Source organism: Citrus clementina, unplaced genomic scaffold, assembly GCF_000493195.1.
Source record: "Citrus clementina cultivar Clemenules unplaced genomic scaffold, Citrus_clementina_v1.0 scaffold_7, whole genome shotgun sequence".
Classification (NCBI taxonomy): Eukaryota; Viridiplantae; Streptophyta; class Magnoliopsida; order Sapindales; family Rutaceae; genus Citrus; species Citrus x clementina.
In genome coordinates, this window is record NW_006262075.1 from 11,670,446 (window position 1) to 11,691,082 (window position 20,637).

General features: G+C 35.4%; 4 protein-coding genes and 2 non-coding genes across 8 annotated transcripts in view; 4 read left to right on the forward strand and 2 right to left on the reverse strand.

Annotated features, from left to right (window-relative positions):
* The first annotated feature begins 273 nt into the window (after positions 1 to 273).
* LOC18035852 (zinc finger BED domain-containing protein DAYSLEEPER) lies at positions 274 to 4,224 on the forward strand. Its single transcript, XM_006427257.2, has 2 exons — positions 274 to 566; positions 1,837 to 4,224. The coding sequence occupies exon 2, from the start codon at positions 1,851 to 1,853 to the stop codon at positions 3,948 to 3,950; it is 2,100 nt and encodes a 699-aa protein (XP_006427320.1). The 5' UTR covers positions 274 to 566; positions 1,837 to 1,850; the 3' UTR covers positions 3,951 to 4,224.
* Positions 4,225 to 4,361: 137 nt separating this feature from the next.
* On the forward strand, positions 4,362 to 4,432 carry TRNAG-GCC. The gene has a single exon. It is a non-coding gene; the product is annotated as a tRNA-Gly (tRNA).
* Positions 4,433 to 4,441: 9 nt separating this feature from the next.
* LOC112097074 lies at positions 4,442 to 4,525 on the forward strand. The gene has a single exon (XR_002904732.1). It is a non-coding gene; the product is annotated as a small nucleolar RNA snoR114 (small nucleolar RNA).
* A 27-nt stretch (positions 4,526 to 4,552) lies between these two features.
* On the forward strand, positions 4,553 to 7,054 carry LOC18035976 (putative pentatricopeptide repeat-containing protein At3g15930). The gene has a single exon (XM_024180686.1). The coding sequence runs from the start codon at positions 4,595 to 4,597 to the stop codon at positions 6,851 to 6,853; it is 2,259 nt and encodes a 752-aa protein (XP_024036454.1). The 5' UTR covers positions 4,553 to 4,594; the 3' UTR covers positions 6,854 to 7,054.
* A 4,881-nt stretch (positions 7,055 to 11,935) lies between these two features.
* The window catches only part of LOC18036129, a 63,594-nt gene continuing 54,892 nt past the window's right edge, over positions 11,936 to 20,637 (reverse strand). The window contains exons 1-2 of one of the 2 annotated variants that reach the window (XM_006427260.2): positions 14,366 to 14,453; positions 11,936 to 13,119 (exon numbers count right to left, since the gene is read on the reverse strand). In XM_006427260.2, the coding sequence (XP_006427323.1) occupies positions 12,116 to 13,075 (960 nt within the window). In that variant the 5' untranslated portion in view covers positions 13,076 to 13,119; positions 14,366 to 14,453 and the 3' untranslated portion in view covers positions 11,936 to 12,115. Of the gene's footprint in view, positions 13,120 to 14,365; positions 14,454 to 20,637 lie in introns of those variants that run through there. The other variant, XM_024180206.1, reaches the window with a different exon arrangement.
* On the reverse strand, positions 14,841 to 18,349 carry LOC112096726 (protein FAR1-RELATED SEQUENCE 6-like). Of its 2 annotated transcripts, none has more exons than XM_024180205.1 (2): positions 18,125 to 18,349; positions 14,841 to 17,014 (listed from the first exon to the last, which is right to left on the reverse strand). In XM_024180205.1, the coding sequence occupies exon 2, from the start codon at positions 17,012 to 17,014 to the stop codon at positions 15,020 to 15,022; it is 1,995 nt and encodes a 664-aa protein (XP_024035973.1). In that variant the 5' UTR covers positions 18,125 to 18,349; the 3' UTR covers positions 14,841 to 15,019. The 2 variants fall into 2 exon arrangements, with proteins under 2 accessions (XP_024035973.1, XP_024035972.1); XM_024180204.1 differs by having other exon boundaries at positions 14,841 to 17,040.

Here is a 20,637-nt window from a genome sequence, read left to right on the forward strand (position 1 = left end):
TTATTAGAAAACCCTAACTAATGGTGTTTTTCCTAATATTTGATTACTGCCATAACTAGAAACATATAAGTAATGCATTCAAAAAACTTAAAAAATAAAAAATGGACGGTCAAGATTCAATAACCGTTCACAACCACCCCTTCAGATTTGGAAAGAAAAATATATAAAAAATAATAATAAATGGACCCAAATTCCATGATGAGTTTACCGTTTTGTCCTCGGTTAATATAAATAGGCACTACTGATATATCGCCAAAAAAGGCCTAAATCGAAACGAAGCTCATAAGGTCGGGGAGCCCTAGCCCTAGTCCATGTCCAATTAGGGTTTTGTTTTTTCGTTGCAAGAGGGAAAAAAAAAAGCTCAAAACCTTCAAGCTCAAGCCCATTAACTCCTCCTTCTACCTCCAAATTTTTCCCTGCAACCAAAATTCAAAAATTTCAAATATTATTACTTTAATTAATTACTTAAATTTCTGGATAATTCAAAACCCTGTATTCTGATATTGCGGTTTCGATCGTCAGCCGTTCTTTTTTCGTCTCTTCTTTCCGCTGATTCCTCAGTCATAGTGAGTTTCTCTATCTTTTGTGTTTCCTGCTTTTGATAGTTTGAAATTCGGTGTGTTTGTGATTCTGTGTAGTTTCTAGGGTTTCTTGGATCTAGTTTTTTTGCCCATTTATTTTCATGTTCTTGGCTGTTAATATTTCTGGGTTTGGTCATGGCAATGGTACTTGTTGCCAATTTGTCGCATAAGATATTGTGTGTTCATATATTAGGGTTTTTCAATTATCTCTAGGTTTTGTGTAAGTTGGTTTGATATTTAAGCTCGATTATCCAACTTTGGTCAAAAAAAAAAGAAAAGAAAACTTTGGAAAATTTCTTGAAAATTGATGTTGGATTCCACGGCAGGACTTGTCTCAAATTCTCAATGATGGTTCTTGTTCTTATATTACATGTTACATGTAATATTTAGCTCTTTTATAGGTTCTTTACTGGTGATGCTCTAGTAGTGGACTTTTTGCTTTTTTGCATGTGGGCTTCTTGTTGCTGCGAATGGCCCAGATCCACTTGGCATACATAATTAAGTCCACAGAGTTGCTTGTCTATTACTTGCGTGAACTGGAAAAATCTTAGATTGCTTTGTGACTTTGTGTACGTTTGAGTTGTGTTGATTCTTATTTTCCCATAGGCAGCCAGTATCTGCGGGAGTGGCTGTTGGTAAATATTGGTGAGGATTTAGAATCTGATCTCATGTGGTTTTGAGTTTTACTGCTGTTTGTTCAAAGTGGGGTAAATGCTCTTACTGCATGTTGAGTCCACTAATTATGATGTGCTTCATTTGACTTAAGGTACTGCCATTAATAATGTTGTCCAAGTCTGTCAGAATTTGATTATTGGTGTTTAAAGTTGCAATTATATAACATGGTAAATTTTTAAGGGATAGTTGAAGTGAAACTAGGATGACAACCATTTATCTGTAATATGATGGTAAATCAGAGCCAACACTTCGTGCCTCCAGAATGAAACATGAAAATTGAAAAAGTTCTAAATTTCTCAATAGTCATGATGTTTGATTGTTAAACAAGTGAGACAAAGAAGCTATCATTTCTTTTGGCACTTAAAGATGCTTCCTAGTATAATGATAATCAAACCAGCTTGGCTTTTTTCTGTTAAATAAATGTTTAGATATCTGTCATATGCTTGAACCCTATGAATTTTTATTTGATGGTGTATTTTCCTGAGATGTTTTTATCGGTTCCTTCTTCAAAGTTTTCTTCATACAATGACAGTTCATTAAGTTATGATCTTTCTAATGCTTCATTTTTCTTCAATTTCAGAACTAGTTTTTGAGATGGATACCCCTATTGCAACTGTAATGCCTGATACTCCTATTACCCCGAGTTCTCCTTCTGGGAACAGAGAGCTTATGAATTTGGAAACACAGCCTAATAAGCGTAGGAGAAAGAAGTCTATTGTCTGGGACTACTTCACAGTGGAAACTGTTGATGCTGGATGTACCAGGGCCTGCTGCAATCAGTGCAAGAAGTCATTTGCTTACATTACTGGTTCAAAGCTAGCGGGCACCAGCCACCTCAAACGACACATTACCATGGGAATATGCCCTGTAAGCCGTCAGAAAAATCAGCAAACCCCAAACACACCAAGCACCAAACCTGGGAGTGTCACCGATCCACCTAAAAGACGCTATAGAGCATCTCCTGGAATTTCAAGCATCAGTTTCAATCAGGATCGCAGTACCCAAGATATTGCAAAGATGATCATTATGCATGAGTATCCCCCACACATTGTTGAACATCCTGCTTTCATTGATTTTGTTCATACTCTTCAACCCCAGTTCAATGTGGCAAGCTTCAACACCATCCAGGGGGATTGTGTGGCAATATATCTAAGGGAGAAGCAAAGACTTTTGAATTTTATTAGTGGAATTCATGGACGAGTCAACCTTGCATTGGATTTGTGGTCTTCAAATCAATCTGTAGGCTATGCAGTCCTAACTGGGCATTTTATTGATGGTGATTGGAACTTGCATCGTCGTGTTCTTAATGTGGTTATGGTTCCATCCCCTGACTCAGATGTTGCCTTCAATCAAGCTCTCGCGTCTTGCCTATCTGATTGGCGTCTAGAGAACAAGTTGCTTACCCTTACTCTTGATCGGTCCTTCTCAAATGAAACAATAAATGGAAATCTCAGAGGCTTCCTTTCTGTCAAAAATCCATTTATGCTAAATTGTCAACTGATAAAAGGGAATTGCTATGCTCGTGTTATTAGTCGTCTTGCACAAGATGCTCTAGGAGCAATCTGGGAAACTGTCGATAAAATTCGTGCCAGCGTAAAGTATGTCAAGACTTCAGATACTCATGAAGAGAAGTTTCTTGAGCTGAAGGAACGACTTCAAGTCCCTAGTACGAAGGAACTTTTTATTGATGACCAAACTAAATGGAACACAACTTACCATATGTTGGTGGCTGCTCATGAACTAAAGGAAGTATTTGCTTGTTTGGAAACTTTTGATCCAGACTACAAAATAGCAACCCCAACAATGGATGATTGGAAGCAGGTAGAAATTCTCTGTACATACTTGAAGTATTTCTTTGATGCGGCAAACATTTTAACTTCTCCAACATATCCTACTGCCAGTGTGTTCTACCATGAAGTGTCAAAGATTCAGGCAGAACTAATGCAAGCAGCCATGAGTGAAGAACCTTTCACCAGCTACCTGACCAAACCTCTGAAAGAAAGGTTTGATGAATATTGGAAAGACTGCTTTCTAGTGTTGGCGATTGCAGTTGTTATCGATCCAAGGTTCAAAATGAAGCTTATTGAGTTCAGCTTCTCTAGGATATATGGTGAGGATGCTGGGATGTGGATCAAGGCTGTTGATGATGGCCTGCATGAACTCTTTCATGAATACCTTGTGCAGATGCTAGCACTGCCAGACACTTTTATGGATGAAGGGCTTGAGGTCATTCCAAAATCTGAGGCATCACGAGAAGAGACCCTTCATGCTGGAAATATTGAAGAGGGAACCCCTCAGGAAGGACACCCTCAGGAACATTCGCAAGACCTGTCTCTTATTTCTATTGGGGATGGGCTTTCTGATTTTGAAGTCTATATCTCTGAGGATACTAGTGGCCAGCCAATGAGATCAGAATTAGATCAGTATCTTGAGGAGTTCCTTTTGCCTCGTACACAAGATTTTGATATTTTGGATTGGTGGAGACTGAATCAGGCGAAGTACCCAACTCTTTCCAGGATGGCTTCTGATATCTTGTCCATACCATTCTCTACAGTTCCTACTGATTCCGTGTTCGATACGGTGAGCAAGAAGATAGATAGCTACCGGAGTTCATTGCGTCCTGTTACACTGGAGGCGCTCATTTGTGCCAAGGACTGGCTCCAGTATGGATCTCTGTCGTCTGATTCCCAGTAATGCAACTGTGAAAAAGGGGTTTAGGTGTAGGTTTCATTTTCATCTAACAAAAGAATTAGTGCAAAGATGGTTTTGCTCCAGAGAATTTTTTTTTTTTTCCTTTTTATAGGTGTTTGATAGTAGCAAATGTCATTAGTCTTTTCTTTCCCCGCCTATTATTTTCCTACTGTAATGAATTTTATTTCAGTATTTGGGAAACGGTACTGCTTCTTAATGTTCTTGGATTCAGTGGATCAAAAGGTTATATTATTAATACCGTCATTTACCGACTTTAGCACTCTCTCAGCCTTGAATTTATTATTTTCAATATTATCGAAAGTTTGTTAAATTAAAGCGCTTTGGCCATGAGAAGCGCTTTTACTCATCTTTAATTTCGATAACTAAATTCATCGCAATCAGTTTTATCATCAAGCACCAGTGGTCTAGTGGGAGAATAGTACCCTGCCACGGTACAGACCCGGGTTCGATTCCCGGCTGGTGCAAAATTCGTGGAGCGATGAAGATAATCACCAAGTGATGGCTGGGTCCATCACGATCATCTGATCTTTGGATGAAAGCAAGTGCCGTCTGAGCTCTTCATTTTTTTTTTGGGGAATTAAAATTTTTATTTACTGTTTACTATTCTATGCAGTAAGCTCAATGGAATGCTGAGCAATTCAATTGCTCTTGGATCTTTTATGACACTTTCATTTCCCTCCAGAACTCACGTTCTCAAGAAAACCCCAATAACATTCAACAAAATGTTTTCTAATTCTTCTATATCACCACCATCTACACTCACCCAAGAAACCCCACTCATCTCTCCGATTGAAACCTGCGAATCCATGCACCAACTTAAGCAAATCCACTCTCAAACAATCAAACTTGGACTTTTAACAAACCCCACTGTACAAAACAAACTCGTTACCTTTTGTTGTAGTGAAAAAGGTGACATGAAGTATGCGTGTAAAGTGTTCAGGAAAATTCCCCGACCAAGTGTGTGTCTTTGGAACACTATGATCAAGGGTTATTCTAGGATTGATTCTCATAAAAACGGAGTTTTGATCTATTTGGATATGTTGAAGAGTGATGTCAGGCCTGATAACTATACATTTCCGTTCTTGTTGAAGGGTTTTACGCGTGACATTGCTGTGGAGTTTGGTAAGGAGTTGCATTGTCATGTGCTGAAATTTGGGTTTGATTCTAGTGTGTTTGTGCAAAATGCGTTGATTAGTACGTATTGTTTGTGTGGGGAAGTTGACATGGCTCGTGGGATATTTGATGTGAGTTATAAAGATGATGTGGTTACTTGGAATGCGATGTTTTCCGGGTATAAGAGAGTGAAGCAATTTGATGAAACTAGGAAGCTTTTTGGTGAGATGGAGAGGAAAGGAGTGTTGCCCACTTCAGTTACCATTGTGTTGGTTTTATCGGCTTGTGCTAAATTGAAAGACTTAGATGTTGGCAAGCGGGCTCACAGGTATGTTAAAGAGTGCAAGATCGTACCTAATTTGATACTGGAAAATGCTTTGACTGATATGTATGCAGCTTGTGGAGAAATGGGTTTTGCTCTTGAGATTTTTGGGAACATCAAGAATAAAGATGTAATTTCTTGGACTGCCATTGTTACGGGGTATATAAATAGAGGACAAGTCGATATGGCTCGACAGTATTTTGATCAGATGCCAGAACGAGATTATGTCTTATGGACTGCCATGATTGATGGGTACCTGCGGGTGAATAGGTTCAGAGAGGCTTTGACACTTTTCCGCGAGATGCAAACTTCAAATATAAGGCCAGACGAGTTTACCATTGTTAGCATTCTTACAGCATGTGCGAATCTGGGGGCACTAGAACTGGGTGAATGGGTAAAGACTTACATTGACAAAAACAAGGTCAAGAATGATATATTTGTGGGGAATGCTTTGATAGACATGTACTGTAAATGTGGAGATGTGGAGAAAGCTCAAAGGGTATTCTGGGAGATGCTTCGAAAGGACAAATTCACATGGACGACCATGATTGTTGGCCTTGCCATCAATGGCCATGGTGATAAAGGTCTTGATATGTTTTCCCAAATGCTCAGGGCTTCAATAATACCGGACGAGGTAACTTACGTTGGTGTTCTGTCTGCCTGCACGCACACTGGCATGGTAGATGAAGGAAGAAAGTATTTTGCTGATATGACGATCCAGCATGGAATTGAGCCTAATGAGGCACATTATGGGTGCATGGTTGATCTTCTTGGCCGAGCTGGGCATCTAAATGAAGCTCTTGAAGTTATAAAGAATATGCCGATGAAGCCAAATTCAATTGTCTGGGGAGCTCTTCTTGGTGCCTGTAGAGTTCATAGAGATGCCGAAATGGCTGAAATGGCTGCTAAGCAGATTCTTGAGTTGGATCCCGATAATGAGGCTGTTTATGTTTTGCTTTGTAACATATATGCTGCTTGCAATAGATGGGATAATTTTCGTGAATTGAGACAAATGATACTTGATAGAGGAATCAAGAAGACTCCAGGTTGCAGTATGATAGAGATGAATGGTGTGGTCCATGAATTTGTTGCTGGGGACAAATCACATCCTCAAACAAAAGAAATCTACTTGCAGTTGGATGAAATGACGAGTGACTTGAAATTTGTAGGGTATATGCCTGATATTTCTGAGGTGTTCCTCGACGTAGGAGAAGAGGATAAAGAGCGTGCAGTTTACCAGCACAGTGAGAAGTTAGCTATGGCTTTCGGGCTGATCAGTTCAGGAGCTGGGGTCACCATTAGAATTGTGAAGAACCTTAGGATGTGTGTGGATTGTCACCGTATGGCGAAATTAGTGTCAATGGTGTATGATAGAGAAGTTATTGTTAGGGATAAAACTCGTTTCCATCATTTCAAGCATGGGTCATGTTCATGTAAAGATTATTGGTGAGTCTATAACGAGATCTAATTGTTTTCTCAGAATGTCTCCAGCAAGAGAGAAACATGATCTGAGTTTTCATCTGTAGTAGGACAAATTAGATTAGAACCTCAATTAGTTGGAGGATTTTGTATTTTATGTATTTGTAGTAACATACAATGCACATGTACACAACATGTTCTTGAAAGCCATGTGCTTCTGAATTTTAACAACAGGGGAAGGACCAAGTCCATACAATTTTGTTCCAAAGTTTTACGAAAGAATGTACTTATGAGTTTGTTGCTCAGTGTTCATGTAAATTTGGCTGTTTTTCTGAACATTTCACATCAATTTTCTTGTGAATGCTTTGCCGCCTGACAAAGTCTATAAGGATGCTAGCGATGGCCACATAGATTTGGCCATCTTTTGGAATTTGTTTAAATTTTTTCAGTGGGAAGCTGTATGTGAAAATTGGAGGGAATTAAACAAATTAAAATTCATTTTTGTTTCTGTTTAATTTCCTCCAATATTTTACGTCCACCTTTTGCTTGTTTATACATCTGAAACTTTTGTGATAAATAGTTGCAACCGGAGGTGAGAATTGGAGGAAACGAAATAGACTGAAGTTGTTCAATCATCGGTGGTCTCTATTTGGTTTTCTCCAATATCTCACCTACAGTTTTGACTCAGATTCTGTCTCACCACCAGTAATTACATAGACTTGCTGCCGAAGGTAAGAATGGGAATAAATTAAATATAGATTATGTCGAAAATGAAATAGATTTACTGTTGTTTTGTCCATTCTATTTGGTTCCTGCAAAATATTTTCTCCTGCCTAAAATTTTTTGAATCAGCAAGTTTGTACCTTATGCAAGAATTGTGCTAAGAGTAATTCCATTTCTCGGTCACTTTATGTCTCAATAAAGACGCAAAACTTATGTTCTAGTGCACTAATGTTATGCTTCTTACAATTGGATTTTAATTTCTTTTGTAAAACTTTTGTCCAAAAGTACAAAGGAGCAGTGCGCCAAACACCAACTTTATTACAGAGAGGACTTTGGTTAAACTTTAAGAAAAACACTCAAAGGAAGAGTGATAAATTATTATAGAAATATTTCACAAAAATAAAAGCCATTCCATGCTGCAAAGATCTTGGTACCACCAGAAACTATCAGGAGCTTTCAGGGTTTCTATAAAAATGCCATTTCATTCCAAGAGTCAAAGGTGGGTAAAAAGTGGTGCAAACGATACTCGGTTGTTAATGCTATAAGTTGTTGCTAAATTATGTCTTACCCAAAATGATGATTTAATTCCCATTCTTAATTAATTTTCAAGTCTTAACACTTTTCTTTGTTGCATGACAGTAGAAGGATCTTGTACTATTAAAAGCTAGCAGCAGCACATGTTAAGTTCTTTTTCTACATGAAATAAAGGAATAGTCCTTTGTCAAAATCTTTTTAGCCAAATTTGATGTAATTGGACACTTGTAGACTTTCATTTCAAACTGGATTTTGGTCCAAAGTTCCAAACTCAGCCCAACTAATAGGGGCTGCTCAAGTCCTAAGCAACTAAGGCCCTGAATGATATTTGAGGGTGAGATCGATAAAAGCTGCGACAGCTGATATTACAGGCTACAGGTTTGGTTTTTTTGGTTTTTTTGTTGAAAAGAGAATTTTAGGGCTTATCATAAAAAAAAAAAGGTCATTTTTAGCGAACCCCCCAAAGGAAACTACTTTTAACACTGTGCCCCAAAATCTTTTTCCTTATACCACCGCGCACCCAAATCGTCAAATTCTACCGTTAGCTTTAACGTTTGAGGGCATTCATGGTATTTCAGGTATTAGATTGAGAAAATTTTCAAAACTACATATATTTTCTTTTGTTCTTTTTTGGCCTTATTCTACATCTTTTGCAAGTTGATTAATTTTTTTCAAAAGAAAAAAAAAAAATTAGTGGCCATTTGGAATGAGGGAGAGATTTGTGAATGGTAAAGGTGGAAAATTGGAGGAAAATAAGCAGGCACCCGTTCGTATAAAACAACAATAACAATAAACAAAAAGATAAGTTAAAATTTATATATTTCAAGAAAGTAAACTAAAAGTATAATAAAAAATATATACGGTTATTTCTAAAAAAAACGTACATATTAATTTTGCTTATGCTGCAGCATGAATTTTAACCGGCTAATATGCTAATAATACCTTGCCATCATGACTTGGACTCGTGAGGGATTTGGAATCATGTCTGGGAAGTTTCAATTTTACATCTTAACTTAAAATTGTAGTTTTCACTTGAAAAAAGTTCGTTTAAAAATTATAATTATTAGTAGGACAAAACTATGTTGCCCCCTTGAACCAAAACACTCAATTTTGACATTTTCTTTAGCAGCCCTATTGTCTTTTATAAATAATAAAAATAAAAATTATATGTTTAAAAATCTGACACAATAAACCCCAATTAAAATATAATAATTTTAGAATTCTAAAAAAATTATTTTCTCTAGCAGTCGTTGTTATTTTCTACAAATAATGAAAATTATAAGTTTCAATAATTTTATATAATAAGCCCCAATTAAAACATTATAATTTTAAAATTCTTAAAAAAAATTATTATCTCTATCTCCTTCTCAATCAATCCGTCATTCTTTAAATCTTAATTATTCATTCTCAAACGTATAATTCTTCTAAAATATAAAAAACTAGAGCGATTTTTAATCACATAAATTAGATTGATTTCTTAAACACAAAATCTCATAAAAATAATGCTTGCATTCTCTTAAAAAATATCTATTGTATTTATGTTTTCTTCTTTACCAATGTAATAAGAAAGGAGTTGTATCTTACTTTCTATAATAAGATATAAATAATTAGAACCTGCTTAATGTGGTTAAAGACGGTGGGATAAAATTATTTTACTAAAATTTGATCCTAATATAGTGTTTTGCATAAATAAGTAAACTAAGAATAACACAGTTTGGACTTACCAAATTATCATGTGATAATGATATTTTTATCTTAAAGGGACATCTAGGATAATTTTTTTGCACTAAAATTTTTATCTTATGTTAACGACATGAGATAAACAAATTACATTAAAAGCCTTAAAAGTTAGTTAATCTTAATTTTTTTTTGAAAGATAATTCTCCCATAATCCATTAATTTAAGATATTATTCATTCTTTGTAATTTTAAATTTAAGTTTCATTCTTTACAACTTTAAATTTAAGTAATAGAATAAATATTATACAATTTATTTGTTTTCACATTAAGTAAATAATTGAGATTATATTTTTCTAAATATTTTCTCAGCTCCATATGTGTGATAAGGTTTAAGTAATTTTACATAATTTCAAATTTGCATATAGAAATCTATTATTTTGAAAATAGCATTTATAAACTCTATAATGAAACTTAAATTTCCGTTTAAGTACTTATTTAATATTTATTTATTTTTCATTTTAATATTGTCAAAAATTATATAAAACTTTGTTCAATCCTGTATTAAGATAACAATATTGTAAATTTGTAATCCAATTGGTATTTCAAGTAAATGGATGTGGAGAGTATTTTAGCAACTTAAAATAATCCATTCATATTTTTAATACTTAATTATGTTCATTTACTAAATTACCCTTGATTCATGTAAAGATAATAAAATATTTTAATGAACTTATGTGTAAAAATTTTGAAAACTAATCTTTCCTTATAATTTTCAGAAAAAATGAGAGGCTGCAATGTTAATAATCAAATAATTAAATCCTTGCCATTCTAATAACTTTTGCAACTCTTGGATTGAATCTAATGGTTTGATCAAAAAATGTCGAAAAATGAGATACCAAATCTAGCTGGACCCTTATTAGTATTGATGTTATTATTATTTAAGAAGCCGAAGGCTATAAGGGTAAGAAAGAGACCTGGCTCAGGAAAGATTTATCCTAAATAGCCAAGTAGAGTATTATTTCTCAGGTGGCCAAAAGATCTTTATTATATATATATTTCCACTAAAATCTATTTAATTATTCTTTATTTTTCAATTATTGCATGTTAGATTTATTTGAATTCTAAGTTATATCATCTTATCCATAAAAAAACTAGATCCAACAATTATGAAAATAGTAATGCAAGTGCTTTAAACAATTTTTAAAATTTCGAGTAAATAATAATGAGTCAAAATAGTAGAGACTAGGGGTTAGTTTGGGATTGCAGAGACTAATGAAATAAATTGTTTGTATTATACAGATGAAATAAGTTGTTGATTAAAAAAATAATTTAGTGCTTGATAAACTGTATTGTTGCAGTTGCTGTGAGTTTGAAAGGTAAAATACATGCGTTTGGTAAATTTAATTACAAAAGTGATGTTTTATTATATAATGATCAAAGTAGACATAAGTTTTAATTGCTTGTTACTTTTAGAGTATGTTTAATAAATTATTTACACATATTTTTTTCTTAAATATATAAAATTACATCAAAAAACTCAATTAGAATGTAAACTTACCAGATCAAAGTTAGAGAGAACGTACGTGGTTGTGGCAGTAATAAAATTATGGCGGTAATATCATATCTAATGATTTAAATATTAAGGTTTATGGATAAGTAATATACAATTGTTTTTTAATTAAAATATAGAGTTATAATAGGAATTTTAAAAAGGTGTGGTAACTTATTAAATAAACTGCTTATAAAAAACAACCCCCACCTACTTTTAAAAGCTGCTAACAAAATAGAGAAAATTATGAAATAAATTAATTTTACAAATTTAACAAACACTATTTTTATCAAAAATTATAAAATAAATAGCTTATGAAATTTAAACCGCAATCCCAAACTTGCCCTAAAAAACATTCACCCTGCTTTTTTTCTGTTATTTATTTATTTTTTCGTTAATGCACATGTTATACAATTGCGACATTCCATCAATTGCCAATTATGCACGAGAGATAGTAATTTAAGTTAAAAAAAAGTGAAAATTAATCCTATGCAATATGAATAAATTCCGCTTCTTTTCCCTTTACTCTTGTGATTTGATAATTAAGTCGATCTACGTACACAAAATTTCTGCAAAAGGTGCAAAACACAAAAATATATGATTGTTAAGGGAAACACGCAGAAGTTCATCATTACCAATTTTGGCATTAAGCTCATTCGAATATATTCCACTTAGAAAGCAAAATATCAGACTTGTGATTTTAAATCATTCGTCATCTCTCATTTTAATCCCACAAAATTCAAGAGGATCCAAGTAACCATAAGACTTCAGAGGCTTGTACCTTAGCCAGAGATGGTTAATTGATAGACTATGTGCCTGGGTCGAGCACTGGAAGCCTGCAATGCAGACTGATTGATTTATCAGTTTGATGTGTGCCAGGAATGAAGAACTGGAATATCACCGTCAAGCAAGCACCCCGTGGAGCAATACCATAGAATGCACAATCTGGCTTTGCCAGGTGACACTGGAGGCTTTTTGAAAAGTGCTTCACGCTCACTTGCACAGATTGAGCATCCCCTCTGGATATTGCCCTCTCTGATCGAGTCTGAGCACTCAAATTTCGGTCCTCAGATGGAGCTACAGCTTTCTCTCCAATAACCAACAATTTTCTAAACTCAGCTCCTAGTGTGATGAGAGTTGTTGATATTTGTAAATGGAGATCCCCATATTTGCAAATGGAGACATTTAACAAATCACCAACATGCTTCATTCGGTCTACGAAATTCTGCAGCTGATTCAAATCCGGAACCTGAACCAGCGTCGGAGGTAAATCTTGAGCCATATCTAAAGCAGTCTGAAGTTCAAGTACTTGAGCCCTTGACAATGGTTTTGAAATTGGAACATCTTGGATTACTGCAGACTTGTACCCCTTGGTTTCAAAGGTAAGGAAAGGCATTGCTTGAGTACAATTTGGAGGCAGCTTCTTCACCAATTTTATTTGGAGGTGATTGGCAGTGGATCCAGCTGCACCAATTTCAGAGCAAATACTGACACTACTTCGAACAGCACGCTGAAGAAGTGATATGTCTATGGCAAAGGCAATGCAGTCCTCATTTTGGCTTGAGATGCGGTAATCATCGAAGAGAGTTTCCCTGTGAAACTGGGCAACACATTGAATCCCTTCACCACTGAGAAGGTTGTGGAGGAAGTAAGCTTTCTCTCTGGTGAGGAAGAGGTGGCATACCTTCCCCATTTTGTCTAGGGCAGGTAGGAATCTTTTTTCTAAGAGATTTACTCCATTCTCTGTGAGAAATGCTTTGAACTTCATCCCTCTGTCTCTATCCTCACTTATCAGTAAAATAGTTGAAAGCGCTACAAGGAGAGAGAGGAGAGTATTAAGATATATAGACAAGAAAAATATTAGATGTTGATCTTACAAGCTAATACTTCAAACAGTATCCTAGAAAGCTAAAAACTGCAGGATGGCTTGAAATTTGAAAAGAACACGCGCTTTTCCTCCTTAACTTGAGAAAATGTTTAATATAGTGCACCTTACAGAAGCACTTAAGCAATTAAAACTTTGCACAAAAACATCAAGAAGACTAAACAAATCAGACGCAGTGTATTTGTCCAAGCACAAATGGCATTGCATTTTGTCCTCAACTGTAATATTTATTGATGAGAATCATTACAGGTCCCTCATTTGTTATAGAAAGCTTTCTTGTAGTCTGACCGGTTAATTCATGGGTCTATAATCATCTTCCAAAGTTAAGGACATTTCTTTCGATCTAAAGTCTTTGCATCACCACCTCACCCCAAACCAAGCCAATATTCCATTTACCTCTACAACAAAAAGTTTTAAGTAAACAATCCTAATGCCCGCAGACAAATAAAATGCAGTAAGAATATTCAACTTAAAAATCTGAAAGCCATCATGGTGAATTGCCTTCTTAGGTGAAGTTCCATGCTTTACTACTCTTGACAGAAATGAGCAAAAGCTTCCATACAACAGATTTTGAAAATGATGATGCCAATAGATACTCATTCAATCCATTGAAACTCCTAAGGTTCATTGTTCATAGAGGTTTACAGAGTTTTGGTCATCAAATAGCTCAGACCATAATCCCAAACAAAAAACGATTGAAAATTAGATCACGAGCAGCTAATTGTAAATTTTAACTTAACTCTTCATCTCCTTTGTAAACAGGAAACAAAATGGAGATGCGTAAAATGAATAAGGAGAACATTTGAACTCAAATGAAATCAGGGCACGAAGCTCCTGTACAAATTAATCAGTTATGCTCTTTCGAAACAAACCTAAATTCCAAGAGAAACAGAACCCAAAAAATTTGCAATTATACGCAAAGGAAGTGAAGCACAGCATTCTATTACACATAGGAATTGTATAACAAGAGATTGATATATCGGATTAGAAGAACTCAATTCTAATTTGTGTCAAAAATCAAAATTAGAAGATTTCAAATTTCGAGAGGAACAAGCAACAGGTGAGGTTATAAATTTCAGCCATAACATGCTAAAAATGCTAAACTTAACGGGTTATTTTCATGGATTTTCTCGGGAAACAAACAGAAAATTACGGTTTAGAGAGCTGACTAACCTTTTGGCTTTCAGAAATTAGAATTGAGAGGATCGCGCGCCAAAGTGGAAGAGGGAAAGAAAAAGTGCGGGTTTTAATAGGGTATTAGAAAAGGAAATTTCATTAGTTTGCGATGGTAAAATAGGAAAGAGGATCACTATTTTATCATTGATAATTATTAACCCTTTTTTTTTCAAAGAAAAAAGAATAATCAAGGATATTTTATTCTCATTTGCAACCTTTATTTCTTTTAAATGTTATTAGAAAAACAGGACAAGAAGGAAATACATTTTTTTATAGTAATCGTTTTTATTTTTATTCATTTTTACCGGAAATTTAAAACTTAAAAATAATGAAAGCTATTGTAAATTTTTTTATTATCAACCTCATAATTTAATTTTTTTTGGGGAGGGCAGCGAGGGTGGGGGGAATTGAAACTTTTTTTTTTAATTTCCAAGAATTTCACCCTCTAGTTTTTCCATTAGTATTACTTATCTTGATACCCATCTTAACTGAATGCCATATTTTTTTTCAAGAGTGCTATACATTCACTCACAGACAAAAGGCTTTTCCGCAGTAATATTATTGTTTAAACTATAACAAAGGGGAAATCAAACACATAATACGGAAACTTAAAGCTCAATCTACAAAATCTAGAGCTCTGAACTACATAAATTACACTTGATGATCCTCTACAAGATGAAGCTTGTTCAATATCTCATCCAAAGCTTGTAAAGTAACCTTGTAACGATCTTGAGATTGCCTGCCTTCCTCGACGACCTGCACGATGCGTTTGTACAAATCATCATACCTGTGCACCGGATTTTTAATATCAATGCCACTGCAGCTGTGATCAAGAACATAAGAACGTTTAACATCTTTTCTCCATCGAGAAAGAATGTACTGAGATGGGATCTCCTGCACGCCACTCTGGTTTAGAACACAAAGAATGTGTCTGCATAAATATCCTCTGAAATTGAACAACCCACAAACACAAAGCACCTCTAAGTCGGAGGCATTGTACAAAACATCGAAAGCCCTTGAATCTTTCTCGTTGCTACCAACCTCGAATTCTTCCTTCACTATGTATGTTATAGGTCCATCAGCACTAACATGTTTTGTGCTATAGCAAGAGTACATAGCCTCCACCTCTGTCTGAAACTTCCTTAACATTTCATTTGTGCACAGTTTTGAGAGTTGAAATTCATAGTAGCATCTTGGTTTCTGGATACAACTTGAATTTCTTGAATCCATATCTGCCAAGGCTTCCAATTGATAATTCGCCCGCAGTGCTTGATCATACTTGTCTAAGAATTCTTTCAAAGGAGTATTCTTATCAAGATATCCTTCAAAGTATGAAGTAGAAACCTCATTCTGCAGGAACGAAAACACTCCTGATAAATAAGCTTCCTTCAAATAAACAGGAGCCCACCTTTTACGATCTTCATATAAAGTTTGAATCCATCCGTGATCCTTTATTCCATGACGTTGAATCATGTCTTCCCAAGCTGCTTCAAATTCCTCAGGCCTGAGAGAGTGATAAATTGCTCTATGTAATGCAACTCTAATAGCTTCATATTCAAACAATCCTTGGAGTTTCTCTGGAATTTTTTGCATGATGCATGACAATGAAAAGCAATGATAAGCTCTTGGGAAAACATCGCCAACAGCAATTTGCAAGATTCTACATTGGTCAGTGATGATTGTTTGTGGAGAGCGTCCTAACATACATGTAAGCCACGCCCTAAACAACCATGTATATGATTCTATGGTCTTACTGGCAAGTAAACCACAACCCAACAACACTGATTGTCCATGATGATTCACCCCAATGAATGAAACCAGTGGTACATCATATCTTTCAGTCAAGCACGTAGTATCAATTAAGACTGCATCACCAAAGTACCTATATGCAACTCTTGACCTGGTATCAGTCCAGAACAGGTTTCTCAAGCATCCCTTTTCATTTAGATCCACTACATTAAAAAAGTTTGGATCTGTCAACTGCAAACGACAAAAGAAACTCTGGACAGCTTGTGCATCTCCTGGTTTAAGCTTCAATTGATTTGAGCTATTAACATTATTTCCAAATACTCCATTAACATCTACATTACCATTTCCCTCGGTATCGATGATAAGAGTTCGAAACAGTTTAATTTTTTGAACTTCTTCAGCACTATCTAATTGCAATGTTCTTTTGGTTCCAATACCTATGTGCTTATGTGACTTGTAAAACTTTCCGCTTCTTGGGCTTAACAAGTGGTTATGCTCAAGCTCGACTTCAATGATTCTCCACCTTTTGGTTTCCATCAACCTAAACTTTATCATTGCTGGACAGCCAGTTCTTGTTTCTGGTCTTGGGCGGTTTGCCTCGCTTTTCTTCTTGAAGCCTGCACTACTACAGCTCAGCTTTCCTCTATACTTTTCTCTACTCTTTCGGTACCATGTATTGCTAACTCTAACACCAAAACCCTGTTCCTTGGCATAGCAATTGTAAAAGTAATAAACGTCATCATACGTCTCAAACTCCATTCCAACAGCAGGAGGCAATGGATTTTGGATTATCCCAGTTTGTCCAACATATTCAGTCATTGCACAATCTCCTACGACCTCAAAATCATCAGCATCATCATCACCTACTGGTTCAGTATTCAGAGAAACTTCATCCATCTACAATAGATGTTTAATGAAGTGAGCTTTAAGGAGAAAAAGCAAAATCAGTTCAAGGAATGATAATATAACCATACAGTTACTTTCACAAAGCTGCGTATTTCATCAATACCTTAACAACATACAACTGCCTGAGAACATATAGACATGTCATAGACGCTTGAATTAAGTATTGGTACAAATTAGCACACATCATGTGGGACACAATTTCAGTCACTAAACCCAATGCCTTTTTTTTTCACATCATACCAAGGAACGGATTAAACCCAATACCTTCTTTTACGCCATACCAAAGAACAGATTAAATCATCAATGAAAAATTAATCACTTAATAATTTAACTAGACAAATAAAGAGCTCGAAACAGCACAAAACTTGAATATGATTATGATAATTGTTGAGTCGTTGTATCTACAGCTTTCCTTCAACAAGAAGATTATGAACATAAACTACACACAAAAAATTTATTTTAAACTGACATAAATTTATTCAGTTACATTGAAACACAAAAAAGGAAGCAGGAGCCGGAGAAAAACAACAGCAGAGAAACTTATTTCCAGAAGGTTTACGAAATAAGGAATTTATTAAGACACAAAATTTGAGGTCAACAATAAGAATTTGGTTCTCATTCTCTTTTTCTTCATTTTTCACTTATTGATGGAGTTACCATACAATCCTAAATGATAAAACCCCATCTCCATCTTTTTGAACTAGAGTTAAAGCAAAGCTTTTTACGATGTTTTTCCCTAAAAGACTCAATAGTACAATGTTTTTCAATATTAAATACACAACTCAATCTTCCCCTAATTTACTCTAATAATCTCTTAACTAAGGAAGATTAAGCTCCACTTGTAAGCTAAAACAAGTTTCTTAAATCAAGCCCCAATGCTCTATGCTATTCAACAAGGCCTCATAAATGATAAAACTACCTCTACAAAGATACCCATTTTAATTTCGCAAACTAAAATCAAACTCCTGAAACGTAACGAGCATTAAAACAAACAAGTCCGAACAAGAACTGAAAAATGATACGTAAACCCGTTTCGACAAACAGTTTCCAATCAATGAGCAAAAAAGTTAATGGAAAACATGAAATTCAAACGAAACATACCTTAGGTTGATAAATTAGTAGGGCAAAAGAAATTTTAGCGAGATATGGGATCAGGGATTTTGCGACGGTGATGTTAATTGCGACATTCGGGTGACTCAGCAGCCTTCGAGGCTGAAACTTTGATTGACCAAAAGCTTCCCGTTCGTTGATTCTCTAATTGCAGAAACGAAACTGGCAGTGTACAGAAGAAGTACGCTGATTTGATAATTCTGTGAAAATCATTGTTTTTTTCAGATTTTTAATGTGTTCGATAAAATATCAAAATCTCAAAAACTTTTGTCTTTCATTTTGGGGGGAAAAACCCATTGAGATCCTTATGTTTTTTCTTATATAATCTGGCTTAATAATTTGCAAAGTCTATTACTTTGCACCCATGCATGCTGCGTTTCAATTTACAAAATTGTACGTGAGTGCATCCAGCTAAAATTGGGAAATTTACAGTAATAACTAAAACAATTTTGCTTTTTTTCATCTTAACCCCCCAAAAATATTTCTATCAAACATTAGCCATAAAACAACATTTGAGACCAAAATACCCCTCCCTCATCTCTCTCCCAACACTCCCTTTCACTCATCTCTCCCAAACCGATCCAACTCCCATCATCGGCGGCGACATCAACCCTCGTCGGCGGCGGCTCCATCTCTCACCGGCATCCGATCTACGATCTACAACCTTCAACAAAACCTAGGTTAGTTATTTTTCTTATTTTCATTAATTTAAAATGAGATTTTAGAATAATAATAGTTATAGCTTGAGAATAATAGTGGTGGTGATGATGTTTGTGGTGGTTGGTGGTGTTTGTGAGTATTGTTTTCGATTTTGGAGTGATTAATTTTGGGGGTGGGGAGGGAGGGGGGCAGGGCGCGCGCGCGCCCATGCGCGGCTTGCTGTCGCACTAAAAATTAGAGTTTTTTTTTTAACGAGTCAATTTTTTTTCTGTAAATGTAATGTAATAGTTTTATAAATATTACAGATACATGGCAAAATCAGAATCACCGGATATTGAAGTAGGCAAGATGTATTTTCGTTATGGTGATCACTTTCCTGGTCGAATTTCGAGCATGTGTATGTTATCTTCGGTCGTAAAAGCCATCGAAGAAAAATTAACAAAGCGGCAGTTGAGTATGTTTAAAAAGGATATATTTGGGCATTTCTTGGAGTGTCGAAGTTTTCTATTTAGTGGGGTAATTTTGCACAATCTTTTACTGCGGCAAGTGGCACATGAAGAAGATAGCCGTGAGGATCAGTTATGGTTTCAAATTGGTAAGCATTTGATTCGCTTGTCAATTGTTGAATGGTGCTTGGTTACTGGACTTTCATTTGGTGTTGATACCAATCAAGAAAATGATGAAATGGAGCAGAGGCTACGGAATATGTATTTTGGTGGGGTGCATCGTAAGATTAATGTGAATCAATTCGATGCAGTATTTAAGGAGTTGAAATTCGAGGAAATTGACGATATGGACGCATTAAAGATTGCGCTGTTTTATTTTGCGGACAGAGTACTAAATGCAAGAAAAAATCACTGTCAAATTAATTTCGATTGGCTTGACCAAGTTGATGATATCCAGTACTTCCGAAAGCGTCCATGGGGTCTATTGTCGTGGGAAATGATTTACGAGAGTCTTGACAATGCACTGTTCGAGAAAGACGAGAAATTTAAGAAGACTCGGTTGAAAAATCCAGATCATAATATTGAAAAATACAATCTTTACGGCTTTACGTCTGGGGTTCAGGTGCTTTTTTTTTTTTTATTAATAAGTTTTATAGTATTAAATATTTGATAGTTGTTTTATTTGATTTTTCACTTTGTTTGTTGTAGGCTTGGATTTACGAAGCAATCGGAGGGTTGCCATCAACATGGGTCGTCAAAACGAAGAATAAGATTCCCCGCATTCTGCAATGGAAGCCCATAGCGTCTTCGAGAATCAACTTTGCGGAGGTTTATTCGTTCTTCAACGACGAATCTCGTCTTGTAAGTAATATGTATTACTTATTTTTTTAACTTTACTAAATTTAAGAAATGTATACTTACTTAAAATTTTCAATTGAATTTATGGCAGGGGGACGTTTTACAAACTTTTGAGCCAAATTCAAAGGAGAATAGCAGAAAATATTGGCTCTCTGTGAATGATTACTTGCCAAGCATTCCAGACTGGGTTCATAAGGTCGGTATACTCTAAGTACTAAAAATTTGTTAATCGAAATTTTTGACTTTTCATTTATTAATTTTAAATGATACTTTATATAGCACCAACCCTCAATCAACGCGATGCCGTCGGTTACAAGGCAATCAGATGAGCATGACGATCATGACGACATACCAAACCCAATACCAGAGCAGCGTCATGACACTTTTGAGGATGAGGTGGGTCATGACACTTTTGAGGATGAGGTGGCTGTTGATGACCACCAGCAGCAAACAGATAACTCTGATGACGCACGGGATTCTGAGGTTATAAATAATATATGATATTTTTCCTTTATAAATTATTATTTTTTTATTGTTATT

What these genes read in the sequence shown, in the direction of transcription:
- LOC18035976 (XM_024180686.1), top strand. Translation starts at nt 4,595, where the DNA reads ATGCTGAGCAATTCAATTGCTCTTGGATCTTTTATGACACTTTCATTT.
- LOC112096726 (XM_024180205.1), bottom strand. Translation starts at nt 17,014, where the DNA reads ATGGATGAAGTTTCTCTGAATACTGAACCAGTAGGTGATGATGATGCT.
- LOC18035852 (XM_006427257.2), top strand. Translation starts at nt 1,851, where the DNA reads ATGGATACCCCTATTGCAACTGTAATGCCTGATACTCCTATTACCCCG.